This window comes from Anguilla rostrata, chromosome 2, assembly GCF_018555375.3.
Source record: "Anguilla rostrata isolate EN2019 chromosome 2, ASM1855537v3, whole genome shotgun sequence".
Taxonomy (NCBI): Eukaryota; Metazoa; Chordata; class Actinopteri; order Anguilliformes; family Anguillidae; genus Anguilla; species Anguilla rostrata.
The window spans coordinates 8,882,817-8,898,982 of NC_057934.1; the positions used below are offsets into that span (position 1 = coordinate 8,882,817).

General features: G+C 43.6%; 1 protein-coding gene across 9 annotated transcripts in view; it reads right to left on the minus strand.

The window, feature by feature from the left end:
- The window catches only part of LOC135245094 (sodium/calcium exchanger 1-like), a 144,479-nt gene extending 128,541 nt beyond the window's left edge, over positions 1-15,938 (minus strand). For 8 of the 9 annotated variants that reach the window (XM_064317984.1, XM_064317966.1, XM_064317955.1 and 5 more), the window contains exons 1-2: positions 4,801-5,709; positions 23-1,873 (exon numbers count right to left, since the gene is read on the minus strand). In XM_064317984.1, the coding sequence (XP_064174054.1) occupies positions 23-1,836 (1,814 nt within the window). In that variant the 5' untranslated portion in view covers positions 1,837-1,873; positions 4,801-5,709. Of the gene's footprint in view, positions 1-22; positions 1,874-4,800; positions 5,710-15,275 lie in introns of those variants that run through there. The other variant, XM_064317928.1, reaches the window with a different exon arrangement.
- Positions 15,939-16,166: the final 228 nt, after the last annotated feature.

Below are 16,166 nucleotides of genomic sequence, written 5' to 3' on the forward strand. Positions count from 1 at the left end.
TAAAGGCAAGCCGGAAACTTACAAAATTTCGTCGTTCTGGAATTCCAGCACTCCGTGGGTGTCTTCGAAGTCCTCCCCTCCCCCTTTCGCTGTGCCTTCGACGGTCTTGTACGGGACGACCACCACCCCGCGCGCCCCCGAGGTGCGGAGGACCTTCACCTCCATAATGCCGATGCTCTCGCTCACGTGCGTCACCGTCTCCTCGAACGTAAAAATGCCGGCGTGGTCGTCGTCGAAGATGGTGACCGTGGCGGTCGAGGGCAGGCCCAGGCAGGCCAGGCTCTCCACGTGATTGGCCTCCGAGTTCTCCTCCCCCGCGCCGTGCGATATCACCTTGACGTTGCTCAGGTGGATGAGGAAGTTCTCGTCCTCCTCGAAGATGTCGTCGTCGATGATGCCCACCCGGATCTCCTTCTGCGTCTCGCCGGGCTTGAAGATCACCATGCCCTCGGTGAACTCGTAGTCGGACCCGGCGTTGGCCGTGCCGTCCTCGGTGCGGAACTCCACGGAGACCGTGTTGGTCAGGTCGCCGCCGCGGCGCACCACGTTCACCGCCACCGTGCCGCAGTTCTCCAGGCACTGGTACGAGCCGGGTTCGAAGAAGACCTTGGACACGGGGTCGTTCTCGGCCACCTCGGTCCGCACCTCGTGCATGCTGACGGCCTTCCTGGCCTGGTCGGCCGCGTGCTTCTTCAGGATGTTCCCCGCCCCCGTCATCAGCCTGGTGGCCTGGCAGCGGTAGAAGGCGCGGCTCTTCTGCTGCTGGCTCAGCACCTGGTAGTTAGCCAGCTCGATCAGCTGCTCCACCTCCTTGTCCGGATGCTTCTGCTTCAGCTCCTTCAGGATCTTCGCCATTTCTCGTCTGGCCTCGTCCTCGTCCAGGTCTTTGTCCTCCAGCTCCAGGGTTCCATCCAGGAAGTCCACAGCGTGGGAGTTGAGCATCTTGCCGTCCATCTCGATGTCCACCTTGGGCGGGAGTGGCCTGTCGCCCTCCATCTCGATGATCATCCCCCGCTGCTTGCCGGTCCTGTAGCGCTTGTAGACGTACTTGTAGAACAGAAGCCTGCGGTCGGCGACCCAGGCGAACACCACGCAGAGGGGAAAGAAAAACAAAGTGAGCAGCCCCTCCCACACCTGGACGACCCCCGGGGTGATGACGGCCAGGATCAGGTAGAGCCAGGTGTAGGCGAATATGCTCCAGGTGGCGGTCACGAAGAAGACCCGTAGGTGCTTGACCTTCCGGTGCTCCCCGTCGGGCACCACGTAGACGCAGAGCCCGATGATGACGAACATGTTGAACGCGGCGCTCCCGACGATGGTGTTGGGTCCCAGGTCGCCGGCGTGGAACTGGTGGCCGCAAACCTCCACCACGGAGAGCAGGATCTCGGGGGCGGACGAGCCCAGGGCCATCAGGGTCAGGTTGGACACGGTCTCGTTCCATATCCGCACCGTGGTGGTGGTGGTCTCGCCGTTGGGCTTCTTGATGGTGATCTCCTTCTCCTGCGAGGTGATGACCTCGATGGAGGCCATGAAGCGGTCGGCGACGATGGAGACGCCCAGGAACATGTAAAACAGCGCCACGAAGTAGACGGTGGCCCGCGCCACCTTGTCCCCGAAGGAAGGGTCCTGGGGCTTCCACACCGGCAGGATCACGCCCACCTTGCATTCGTAGCTCCCCTCGCAGGAGTGGTTGGAGGACTTGGCGGCCGGTTCCGGCGCCGGGCTCTGCTCCACGCTCTCCGCCGCCGCGCTCTCCGCTCCGCAGAGGAACACCGCCAGCACGATGCCCAGCCGAAGACCCACGGACAAGAATGGGGAAATCCGCGCCCGTCCCATGGTGCTAACGAGATGCTAGTTCCGCCTCTTCCCAAGTCTGTGAGAAGGAAGAAGGGGAGGCGATTATTTAAAAATCACGTTTTTTGAAAAATGACTCGATTTGTTTTGTTCAGATAGAACAGCATCTGCTGTCATCATCAAGGCACTTATATTACATATATAACACCATGGTACTTCTGTTGCTGCAGACACTTCTGAGAGGTTGGACGCTATAAAATAGTATTCATTTAATGTATTACATGCATATGCAAGGTGCATATGTACATATGCTTTATCGCACCGAGTCATGCAGTCAGATGTTTTTGACTTTTGACTTGTACACTCCTGCCAAAATAAGCAACCCAATATAGGATTGCTAGTGGGTCACATCCAGCTCTTTCCAATTGTCACCATACACAGGCCTCCCCTCTAAGTTTGTCATCTCAAGAATATCCTTTTGCATTGATGGTGCTATGAAGAGTTCAAATGCAGACTTTATGTCTTGTACATGACTGCTAGCATATCTGGTGGGGCCTGGAACCATTTTAATGACATTAGCAGCACTAAGTCTACCCTGTCTTTCAACTGGGGATCCGGACCATAGTAGTTCTCCATTTTTGGAAGTGAACATGTCAGTTCTTGGTGGTTGAGAGATGACAGGGGGGTTTCTTGGGGGTTGAGAGATGACAGGAGGGTTTATTGGTGGTTGAGAGGCGACAGGAAGGTTTATTGGTGGTTGAGAGATGACAGGACGGTTTATTGATGGTTGAGAAACAAAAGGAGGGTCAGAATGTGGTATCAGAGATCTCGTGGGAACTATGTTTTCTCCTCTCTCTCTCTATCTCTCTCTCTCACACACACACACACACACACAAATTAATGTGAAAGTGCCCTCAGCCAACACAACAAAAACAAGATCAAAATGATGGTTTTATATAACAATATATTTTTGGGTCAAAATGACCCCAACAACACCGATGCGTACAACATGTGTACAGGACATTGAAAATATTTTTAAATGTTTTCCCCATAAAGTTAGGAGAAGTCATGAAATATCTAGCTGAAAAACATATGGTAACCATATTTTTAGAGACAGTAAACATTGAATGGGGTCAAATTGACCCCAAACATAATAGGAGGGTTAAATGGTTTTGTCCACATGATCATATACCTTCACCAAACATATCTACTGCATCGCCATGGGTGTCTCCTAGCCGCTAGGGGTAAAGGCCTTTACTATGTCGTAACACTAAAGGCTGTTTATACTTCTGCATAGTACACGTAAAAATTGGTCTGTGTAAGGGTTGTGTGCAATGTGCGGCATGTGCGGTTGCAGACCACGGCCGCGTTGAAGACGCATACCTCCTCAAGAAATTAAAAACGCGTAGTTAGTAACCAGTGCCCGCATACGCCGTAAAGAAGATGATTGGTTGACTGCTGACATGAGGTCACTGGCATACGGCTCTGACTAACAGGTTATAACAGTTGATTCATAAAACCGATAGGCAACGTTAAATATGCGACTAAATCGATGAGGTTGTGTGTTGATCTGACTTATGGTGTGGGAGTTATGGCCTTTTACGCATGACCCTTTGTTATAGCGCCACCATCTGGCCGACATAAGCGATTTGTAGTGCCTGAGTAGTGGGGGGCCATAGGAACCCACCTACCAAATTTGGTTGCTCTAGGAATTATTGTAGCTGAGCCTCAGACACTTTTAGCGGAGAAAAAAATAAATAAATAAAGAAATAAAGAAATAATAATTATAATAATGATAATCCTAACAGATACAATAGGGTTCCACCAGCTTCACTGCTTGGACCCCTAATAATAATCCTAACAGATACAATAGGGTTCCACCAGCTTCGCTGCTTGGACCCCTAAAAATGACCATTCTGCGTCTGCCTGTCAGTTCATCTTTTCTCATAGTGACTGAAGCCGTGCGCGAAGCGCATCTTTCTGCAGTTCTCCATTCCATTGTAATATTCACTGCAGTTCTGTATTCTATTGTAAAATAAACCCGTGGTTCTGTATTCTAATTCGATTTGTGGAATAAGGTTATTATATGCGAAACTTGACGATATGAATGATGCTACAACTATGGCATAATTAATTTGAACGAACCAACACAGAAAGATCGAATAAATGCAATAATACACATATAGAGATTTAGCTCCAGACCAACAGTATTCTGTCCTGTTGAGCGTTTCCTTGACGTCACCCTGATCAATGTCCAACTGTTTCCACGACTTTTGCGATATAGGCGGCATATTACAATACATAGGCAACTGAATGTGGTTATCAGTATAATTAGATCTAACCTTTTTTTTTTAATTAATGAAAATAAATTACAATGCCGTGCCGTATCAGACAAAGAAACAGAGCCTTAAACTTAAAGACAAGACGTTTAATCTTCGTGCAAGTCATTCAGAAAATTCTCTATTAAGACACAACCTGGGAGAGATACCATTCTCTTGAGTTAGCCTAATTGGGGATGCCTGTTTAATGCTGCGGGCATTAATATGCTCGCTGATTATCTATATAGTTCGGTGTCTTCCATTTACGTATTTCCAAGACCGCGCGGAGTCTAAATTCTGGATAGACAATTGTAATTCAGCCCTTTCGGTTAACCTACTAAAACGCTGGATTCGTAGTACAATCCCGTATTTATGCTAGAGTAACTACGGCATTATCCTAATCTCAATGCATACATGTCAGATTCGCTGTTACGGCAGCCAACATGGCCATCTGTAAGTATTCAAATAAGGACAAGAATTCATAGAAATAAATAAAAAGTGCAAGATTCATCAGTCGCCAACATGTAAATCTGCACGTGTCCATTAATTTCTTGTAGAATAAGCAAGTTGCCTTCTAACCGAGCCTTCACCATCTTAATTGTATGACATTTGGAAATGACAAAATAAAACTAATCAGATTTTTTTAAACATAAAAAGGTGCGTGACTTAAAATGTATCTGGATCCTACCGTTTATACGAATTTCTTGATGGTCCGCACTCGGTGCTGTCGTCGTTGAAATTATCGTTAGTGTAGCAGAAGTAAGCGAGTAGAAGCAGTTATGTCACCAGGCGATTAGGTCTGTTAAACACGAGGATATCGGAAAGCTATCCCTTGCAAAGTCGAAAAGGCGAAAGACCCCGGGGTTTCCATTGACACACACGCGCTTTCACGCCGCCAGTTTGAAACAAGAAAAAAAAAAAATCAGATAAACGGTGTCATTACAGAATCTTCAGTTGTCCAGTCAAAAAGCCATCCCTCCTCGCTTTTTCATCGTTATTCCTCAACGAACTGCTGATGTGCAGCGCAGCCACAAGCCACTTGGAGCCCAGCACAGATTTGAACGCGCCGTGCGGAGTACAAGACGGAGTTTCAAAACCAGCTCCTTCTACCTTCCCTGTCTACTGTTGGAATATTTTCCGATTTCCGACGGATTTGCGGGGCTCGCGCAGTGCGAGGAGAGAGAGAGGGAGAAATAAAGAGAGTGAGAGAACGAGAGAGAGAGAGAGAGAGAGACGCAGAGAGAAAAGACTTGCAATGTATCGTGGTTTCTCGCCAACCCCCTTATCAGCATCCAGTTCCTCCCACATAAGCCTACATCGTACAGTAACTGATCTCGTTGTGAGGCGTTGTCTTTTCAGAACGGCATTCTTGATTTGTTCAGAGAACGCAATCTAGCGATTTTTTATAACAAGGATTTTTAAAAGAGTCAATACCACCACATTTGCATATTCTGTTGAAAACAGTGTTCTAGAAAGTTACATGGGCTGCATGGATCCATTGTAAACATCAAGTCGTTGGAACAGTAGCCTACCAATTACGCAATCGGCTTTTAAACTGCATCTGTTATCACACGGACTGGGATAGTCTACCTGTATGAGGGAGCCTATGGCTGGTGTTCGCCCCATCCACCACCTTTTATAACCTATCGACACAGGTACGTTTTTTGAGCCAATAGCACGCATCATGCAAATACTGACACATTCTACGTCAGAATATGCAAATCTATCTCGGTTCTTTATGATGCGATGAATTAGACAATTTGTGCCACATCATCATACAGTCAGAGAATGATCCCGCGCAGGATACATTTTTTTAAGGTAGGGCCGTTGTGATGTCATTTGTTTTACTCAGATTCACGCGTTTACGTACCACTATTTTAACAATCATTTGCAGATCACTGAACTCGCATTAACCAAACCCTAGTTTGCAAATATTGCACTAAAGTGGTATGTATATGTAGGCTAAGATCGTGGTATATATATTTTACACATTGCCCTTCTCCAACGTACTGTAACAGAGCGACAAGTAGCAAACTGTCGTCCAAAACCGTGCGCAAACTCTTTTCGCGTTTTGGGTAGACATTTCACAGGCAGCGCAGACATGTCACTTCACTGCCAGCATCCGATTAATCGGAGGAATAACTGTTGTGCTAGGAGACGGGGACCGCTGCCAAGTGAATTCACAGCCCCCCTCTCCATCGACGGCACTAAATGCACCAGCTGTCCTTATTCGGTTGTATTCAACAAATTAACAAATCTCTTAATAATTTTTTTAAGCCTTCATTTGAAAGTAATGATACATGCTTATATGTCTTCTTGGGAAATCAACTCTCAGATGATACCGATCTCCACAGGCCTTTAAAAAAAAATTAAAAATAAATAAATAAACTGGTTCACAATTAATCATGCCTCATTATACAAAGTAAAATACTTTTTGCTAAAATGGGTAGTGTACAAAATGGGTTCAGTGTTAAATCAACTCTGATAAAGTACATTTTATTCTGATGGAGTACATTCATTTCATCCTGCTTGCACTGCTAAGAGTTAAATAAACACTGGCTTTTTACACTGACCCGCAAAAGTGTGTTTCACATGTTAAGAAAAAACCCTATAGCTGGAGACAGGCAAAGCTATAATTATAATTATGTGCCACAGTCAAGGTGCAGTCTCGGGACCTGAGGAAAAAGACAAAAGGGAATTTATTTTATTTTTTATTTCGGTGAAACATTGAGGTCTAGTTTGAAAGGGTGCAGTTTTGTACATTTGCCAGCAAATCTGCCTTCCTGACTGATTGGGGGAAGATAATTTCATAAAGATTTGGGACAACCCGCTGGCCAAAGTGTGATGAACAGAGGTGTGATGTAATTATTGGCTGAAGACAGGAAGTGGTTTGGTATGGCCTGGATTCACTCAAACCTAATGCCAAGTTGTTTTGTTCCCAGAAAAAAAAAAACTAAAGAGAAAGGAAGGAGGGTTGGATGCTAAATCAAGAGTTCATTTGGACTTTTTGGTAAGAGAGAATGGCTTGACTCTCAGTCCTTGTGACCCGTGAACGATCAATAAAGCTGTATTACATATTTGAGCTCTGGAAAAAGGTCAAATGTCAGCTCCTCTCATCCCTCTCCGGTACCCCCCACACCTCTGACCACATGTCCCGCTGCAGGTAATACATACACTTCGCCAGCAGCGGTTCCTCACTGTGACCACATTACTCTTCCAAAGAAACAGACTGTAATAAGAACTTCAGCGCATATGGGGACCATAAATGCCACATCATGATACAGTGCATGGCGTTAGAGGTTATGTCCACCTACTGGACATTTGCAGAATTGCAAAGAGAAATGATGCTCGCTCAGATGCGAACTCAGGTGCAACTAGCCACTGCAGTTCCTTTCTAATATTTTTAGCAGTACTAATATGAGATCAAAGCGTGAGATAGTTTGTGAAAAAAAACTGAATTGAGGGAAATGGTTTGGTCAAGTATTTATGAGCCCAACAGTTACTCGGTGCAAAACACATTTTTACAAGTGTTTGATTTTTAAATTTTTGTTTAAATACTTCATGGACATTTTCAGAAAATTTGTTGGATGAATGACGATTGCACAGTGAAATATTAAATTTTATTAATGCAGTCCTACCCATAAAACAGAGGCGTGCATGTTTGCTGCTTGAAAATCTTGAATGTTGTAATGAATGTATTTTTCCATTGAAAGAATGTCCATTGTTTTGGCTTCACATTGTTTTCCGTCTGCATTTCATCTCGATTAAATAGTTGAGAGGAAAATATAGACTGTGTGCTTTAAGATCCAGATTTTTGGCATGCTAAGGAAGGAATGCACAAACTCCAGTCTAAGTCTGGATTTGAAAGCACTGTCTGCTTTTCCTTATTTGATCAGGGACAAGAGCATTTTGTCCCTTACCTGAAAAACCTAAGTAAAACAAGTGAGAATTAAAATAAGCTTGTTGCTGCCACAAATCTTTTACATATAACTCAATTCCAGGAAAGTGATTCCGTGGCTACTGGGTGACTCATTCTGTTAAAGCACCATATCCGTGTGTGGTGGATGGGCCCAATGGTCTGGTGTCTGGTAAGGCTCTGTTTCAGCTTGTGAATGGGCCCAATGGTCTGGTATCTGTTAAGGCTGTGTGTGAACTGGCCCCATGGTCTGCTCTTATGATTTTTGACATTTCATTAAACAAGATACAGTTAACTAATTAACTTTAATGTAATTTGTAATTAACAGGGTCAAGTAGGGCAGCAGTCTGCTATAATATGATAGCGAACTGGGCTTGTAACCAATGAGGTTACAGGTAGGAAATCCAGGTGATGTACTGCAGAACAGCTGAAATGATTGTACTGTACATCATGGTACATGTAACTTTGGGACCAGAAACTCAATTATACGCTTATTTATCAGTCCGTCACATTGATCAGTTTACGTGCACGGTGATGTATCCTCTGATAATCCCTGCGTATCGCATCCCTCCTGCTTCAACCACAGCCATATTTGAAAGTTTATGTACGTCGCTCAGGATAAAGGCATCTGCTGAATAAATGTAATGTAAATATTTAGCCAATCATATTCATATTTATTTGTTTGTTTTCATATCCAGTTGTGTAAACAAGTGTATTCAGAGTGAGCAGCTGGCAATTATACAGTTTGCAAAAAAACAAACACGCGGAGAAATTTAGCAAGCCCAGCACACGCTGTACAGTATAGCTGGCTTTCTTCCGTCACACAGAATTTGCGAGCTCTTTTGTCTGTCGTGGAAAACATGCAACGGGAATATTCAATGAATCTCCCAGCAGGCATCCAATTTTCATTCAGGACCTGTATCAAGGGCGGGAGGGGGGTGGTGGGCTTAACACAAAAAGACAAGATGGACTGTCTTCAGCAGATGCTGCACAGATATTTGAATGTAGACCTCACACGGATATCTGGGGCAAAGTGGAAAGGAAGGTAGGCTCCATATTGAGGGAATCGGTCAAGCAAATTTTAATTTTCTTTTCTGCATAAAATTTGTTGGTTGAAATTACACTAAGCCTTCATTAAGTGTATAGCTTTTTTCCATTCACCCTGTGATGTCCCAGTTTCCAGTGCATGTAGTATTTTTCTTTTGTATTAATGGCAGCCTCTCCCACTCCCCCAAGTGCACAGTTGTGACCAAATTGGGGTACCTACAGGATCCCAGGGATGGTACCGGCAGGGTGACAGATCTGAGTCATGGTCAAAGGCTGAAGTATGTTTGATTAGTTACATATTCTGTAAGAACTGCCTGCCAGCTTCTTTGGCTACATATTCTCTAAGAACTGCACCTTTGATTGGTCACATTCTGCTAGAACTGCACCTTTGATTGGTTGCCTGTTCTGTATGAACTGTGCGTTTGGTTACATATTCAGTAAGAACTGTGCCTTTGATTGGTTGCATATTCTGTAGGAACGGTGTGTTTTATCGTTCACATATTCTGTAAGATCTGCACGTTTGTTTGATTGCATATTCTGTGAGGGATATTCTGTGTTTGTCTTGGTGTGGCAGGCACTTAGGACAGCAACTGAAGGAGTCGTCTCCCATTAATAAATGTCAAGATACAGACACAGCCCGAGGGGAAGCCTCAGTTGAATTCATCGCCATGGTTTTCCCTGTGACAGAAGTAACAATATTTTCATTTTTCATGACGTTTGTTTAGCAGGCGCTCTTAACCAGAGTGCCTTACAGTGCATGTCAGAAAACATGAGCGCGTGCATGTGATTCGCATGAACAAAGTGTTAAGGACATGTAGATAATTGGGAGTTGAGGCATGTTAGTAGCATTAATACTACGGTCTCTTCTGCTACAAATACACATTTGAGCCATGCAGAGAGATAAGCCATGTTATCAAGCCGTTCTGATAATATTTTCACAAATTAACAACACATACCAGCGATATGACGTTTTAACACTGATTAAAATTGTTGATCTTACTGTTACTTCTAATTATTACTGTTAATAATTAGTGTTACTTCAAATGTGCATTATTCTGTAATTTGGACCCCTCTATTTGAGACCGGAATTCCTTTAAGGAAGGACAATCAAAATTTAAGGGGGCTTTAAAATCTTTCTAAAAAATGAAGTCATTGTAAGAGTAAATGTTCTAATGTCTTTCCCCAATCTAGTCGGAAATAAAAGTGTACTACAGTTTCAAACAACCCCAATGGCAGGTCAAACCATTTGGAACCCACTAAGATTGCCTGTCTAAGCTTGACTCACTTATTAAATTAGCACAATAACTCTTGAGAGAATGGCCTCAGATAGCTCTAGAGCACATCACAAAAATTAGATATATATAATATATATATACACACAGGAGAGGCGGGCAGCCAAATCAGTGACCTCATCACTCCCTGAGTCAGTGATGTTTTTAATATCAATTATCCTGAGCCTGCACCCAGCTGGTGGACATGGCACTCGCTGAGCCCCTTCCATCGCTGCGGCAACTGCACACAAGCTCAGTCATACCATCCTCTGTGGGGCGGTTCATCATCGAGGAGAGCGGGGTTCTGGTCTGGATCAGTTCCTGGATTTCACTTCAACTTCTGCTCTTAATTACTAGATGTAATGAGCACAATCATTTATTTAAAAAAAATTTCTTTTACACGCAGCGTGTAAAAATCATCTGTCCGCGGGTGCAACGCTACAAGTTTCAGATTGCCTCTGGAAGCAACGCCAGCACAAGAACTGTTTGTCGGGAGCTTCATGAAATGGGTTTCCGTGGCGGAGCAGCCACACAAGCCTAAGATCATCATACGCAATGCTAAGCGTTAGCTGGAGTCAGTGGAGTGGTGTAAAGCAATTGGACATTGGACTCTGGAGCAGTGGAAATGCATTCTCTAGAGCGATCACTCACGCATCACTATCTGGCAGTCTGACAGACGAATCTGGGTTTGGCAGACGCTACCTGCCGAAATGCAGTGCCATCTGTAAAGTTTGGTTGAGGAGGAATAATGGTCTGGGGCTGTTTTCCATGGTTTGGGCTAGGCCCATGTGTTCCAGTGAAGGCATGCAATGACATTCTAGAGAATCGGGTGCTTCCAACACTGTGGCAAAAGTTTGGGGAAGGCCCTTTCCTGTTTCAGCACGACAGTGCCCCCGTGCAAAAAAAAGCAATGTCCATAAAGAAACAGTTCGCCAAATTTGGTGTGCAAGAACTTGACTCATCTGCACAGAGCCCTGACCTCAACCCCATCCAACACCTTTGGGATGAATTGGAATGCGGCCTGTGAGCCAGGCCTTATTGCCCAACATCAGTGCCCCACCTCACTAATGCTCTTGTGTCTGAATGGAAGCGAATCCCTGCAGCCATGTTCCAAAATCTAGCGGAAAGCCCTCCCAGAAGAGGGGAGGCTGTTATAGCAGCAAAGGGGGACCAACTCTATATTAATGCCCATGGTTTTGGAATAAGATGTTCAACAAGCACAAATGGGTGTGATGCTCAGGTGTCTGTCATACGTTTGGTCATGTAGTGTATTTCATGGACAGCAGCATGTGTTCTTCTTTCCTTTTGTTAGAACAAATACAATTTTTTTTTAAACCATCAAAACACACATGCATACAAAAAAAATTAACTCTGGCAGGAATTAGTTTAGTTATATTATGTAAATTCCAAACCTAAGTTTAAATAACAGTTCAAACCAAACCTAATTCACAGTTTTCAGGTAAATCTAAAAGTGTTCATGTTAGGCCACAAAACCCAGATTTGAGAAATACTGAGAAATGTTTTTGAAAAAAATTGTAATCAGTGGAACATCTGAGATACAGCTGCATTTCAAATCATTTCTAAAAGGTAATTAGACTTCTCAAAGATAAAATATAGGAGGATTAGAAACTGAAGGAGAAACATCTTGGCAGTGGAACTTAAATCCACAATCTTTACACTATTTAACGGTGTAAACTCATTTTCAGTTCACGGTATTTATTACACGTCTAATTCAAGCCGCGTCAGAGGTGAGATGTTGGGCCCTCGTTGCTAAACGTTTAGAAGATATAAAAATCATGAATGCCTTGTCATTTATATTTGTAACTGCTGAAGAGTCCTCGATGGGTGTTGATACGAGAGTGTTCCTAAATGCGCCTGTAGAGAGATAGAGTCAGATTAACTGCGACTTTCATAACTACATACATCGAAGAGATGCTTTCACCTTCAATCACTACTTTAAAGACAAAGACAAACGCATGCCCTATAACGAATAGACCAGAATAGCGTTATATTAATGTAAGATGTTTTGCGCTGTCTCTTGGGTGATGAACTCGAAAAACTAAAGTAAAACAGACATTACCAATTGGCCAATTCTTATTGTGCCTTAAAGCAGACAGTAAACCAAAACAAACATGCTTGCAAATATTGCGAGTTGAAAACGAGGACCTTTGGGCGCGTCTAAATCAGGCGCAGAACGCTTCCATCATCTGACCTCGGCCTTGCCTGTCAAGGAAACTGAAGCAAGTGTCGGAAGAACTCGCGATAATAATAAAAAAGCGCATAGAATTTTCGGAGCTTTATTTTCGTGGGCGAGCAGTAATTTTCAGGTCTTTGTACGGTCAGTCGTGCGCGTCTGCAGACGGTGGCGAAAATAATTTTATAAAACAATACATTTTCCACCGTAAGGACTTCCTGCTGTTTTTAAATCGTCACTGGAGAAAAACCATACGAGTCGAAACGCCTTGAGGCAGTAGCCGTCAAAGATAGCGTGTTTACGCTGGGCACAGAAAATTAGAAATGTGAAATCGGACTGCTCTGTGTGACAGCGGGTCTGGGGCAAACTGGAAATAATGAGGGCGTGATTGGATTTCGGGACAGGGGTTCGCTTCCTTGTAATCACCAGTGGGAGCGCACTCCTGATTTATTTAAAAGCCTTGGCAATGACCTTGGAGAACATGCAGTGACTTTCAAATCCCACACTTGATAAACCACACCCCCACTGTTCGGTCTCTGAATCCCACGTATGTAATCCACATCTGTATTTTTACTTCGTTTTTATTGTTATTTATACTTTATTTATGCAGGGAATTTATGCAGTCGGAATTGGGATTTAAAACCTATTTGCCAAGAATTTACAGCACAAGAAAAAAAAAAATCACGTGGTAGGCTACTATACATCACAGTACCATACAAACACTATCGCCATTAAACCATCGAACAGTGGGTTTATTAATGATTTTGCAGCCTAGTACCTTATCTGTCAAAGCAAGAACAGCCTACAGACGACTACATTATCTGCCTCCACACCGCCCCCACCCCTCGCCCCAAACACCCTCATTTCCAGCGCCTTCCATATCGCAGATTTTTTGAATAAAATTCCACACTCGATGTTTCTGTGTCACAACTGTTCGGGGAGAGCAAGTTCGCGCATATTTATTCATCATTCCCCATTATGTGTGATTCCGCTATGCGCGGAACGTCGTGGGCCCGAGGAGCTCACGGCCATTTAAATGACAGAGGAGCGAATGAAGGAAACAACGGGCACAAAGCGCTGTGATTGTTGGTTGGGGAAACACGCTTTCTACAAATTGGTTCGTGGAACCGTTGCGTTTGCTTTATTCGCAGTATGCGTCGAATTTCTTTGACACGACCAATTAGGTCTACTGCTCAACCGAATGAAAATGGATATTTAAAGTAAGTTTAAAAATAAAATAAAGCTAGGAATCGTACTGAGAGAAATGTCGGAGCGCTCGGAAATTCACTTCACTTTTCTTGGAAGCGACTGAGGACGCTGTTAACCGCGTCCATCACTTGGGTAACAACAAGAGAGAACGCGAGTGGAGCATTTTAAAATGCATCAGCTCTGCCGGTTTTCCTGATTGCAACCAACTTATTGCCAACCCCCTCCCCCTCCTCCCACACACGCACCTTTTTGGTGACTTTAAAACAAGAAAAAAGGAATTCAGCATGATGTAATAATCAGAACATGTAACATATTTGTTTTCTACATTCTAAACAGGTCGCACAGTAGTAGGCTGTAATATTCCACTTCTCATCTCTCAACATCTGTTTTACACATCCCCACTGGATTTTACCAGGGTTGTGCAGAGTCATTTTATGAGCGGCAGATGCTCCAAGTGAGAAAAGGGCACATCGACCTAGAAAAACCGTGTTTATTACACTCAGGTTTTGTGCAGAATTTATTTTATCAAAAAGAATGAATGAAAATTGATGACATCAACAATAATACAAGTATTATTCTTTAAAAAAAAAATCAAAACAAACAGGCACATTGGGCCCTTGGGGCAAAGCTGGCAGATGCTTGGGCACCTGAAATCCCATGAAAAATGTAAGAATGTTAGCATGAAATTTCCTTATTATATGACATGTAATTCATTCTCATGTCAATAACATTTCTCCATTATTTTTAGAATCTGATTGCTTTTCATTTTCATTATAGTCATAGTTTTCTGGGGATCAAGGATTTTTATTTTTTTTGGGATTGTTGATTACGTATTAATCCATTTATAATTAGAATTAAGACAGATAAATATTTTAGCCTGCACTGTAATAGGTCTGACACAAAAGGACGGAAAAAAAAAATATATTCATATATTCAGTTGTTTTTAAATCTTATAAAACATTAGAGGCAGAGGATAGACAAAGCCTTGTTTAGGGGGAAATCCAAAATTATTTTGGAGAAGTATGAAAGACACTTGTCTGTTCATTGTTTCTTTGCATTTATATTTTTCAACTCATTATGGCTTTATGCACCTGCTGTATATTTTGATTTATTTATTTATTTTTGTTTTTTTGACTGAGCTCAACATTTTTGGAAAATTTTTGTAACTCCTAACATTTGCTCTTGCAGTGAAAATGTTTTTTGGGGGATGTACATATATTATTTTTTAAAGCGTGGTTTAAACCGGTTAACCCAAATACACACAAGCTTCCTGTTTGTGGACTGAGTGCTTTACAGAAAATCAGGGAAAAAAGGCTTCCCAATTTTCACAAGTTTAACCACCAGCAGAACCACCCCAGCCCAAGTTGTGGAGCAGAGATGTTGTGTGGTGGTCCAAACCGCTGACATGTTTAAAATTGTCCAGAGAATGTTCAGCTGCTTTTTAAAAAAAATAAAAAAATAAACAATTTCCTGGTGCTGGATGTGAGCTTGTGGGATAAACACGAAAAATAAAAAGTTGTACTCACCTCTGAGGTTCCCCGCGGAGTTCTGCGAAACCCAGTCTTGGGAAAAAGAATGTCATGCGCCAACTTCTCTAAATTTAACAGAAAGACTCGTTTTGCAGTCCTTGTCCCGTAAGTGTCTCTAAACATGGTTCGCATAGCTGCCGGCCCCGCTTATCTCTGCCTCCCCAGCCCGCTTCCATACATGGGCCTGTTCCCAGCTCTTCGTCCGGGCCCCTGGACGGGCCGCTATCAGCCCCCATTTCAGTGTCGCCACCAGGCCCCCACGTGAGATAAGGGGCCCTGTTGGCGGGCCACCTTTTCGTCGGCACGAGAAGCGCCTGTGTCTGGAAGGAATGTGTTGTCCGAGTGGGGCTGTGACTTTCCACTGCCCCCCCCCCCACTCCAAAAGCAGGACACCTCCATGGTCTCTGCAAAAATGAGGCTGTGTTAGACTTTGACAGTTGTTCAGTTACCGGGAAAGTTAATGGGGGTGGAGAGCAGAGGGAATTGTCATTTTGAGGGAATGTATTTCTCCACCCCCTACCACCTTTTGAAATGAGATCTTTATTCATCATTTCCTTATGTTTTTGCTGAAGTGATGACCAAAGCTGCCCTCACCAAGGGATTCAAAAAAAAAAAACTTCTTAGATGTGGCATTTCAGACTAGTTTACATTAACTTAATGACACAAAAGACTGCATCAAACTCTATCATGCTCCCCTATTTAAAAATGGCTCCACTCTCAAACACACCTGATCTTTATCACCTGATTAGGCTGATGGCAATTAGACTTTTAAGGTGGTCATGATTGGATGCAACCAGAAACAGGTGGACATGATCAGTTGCAACCAAAAACAAAGCTGTTTGGGAAAGTTACACATTGTGGTTTTGCAGTTGTATTATTCAAGACACC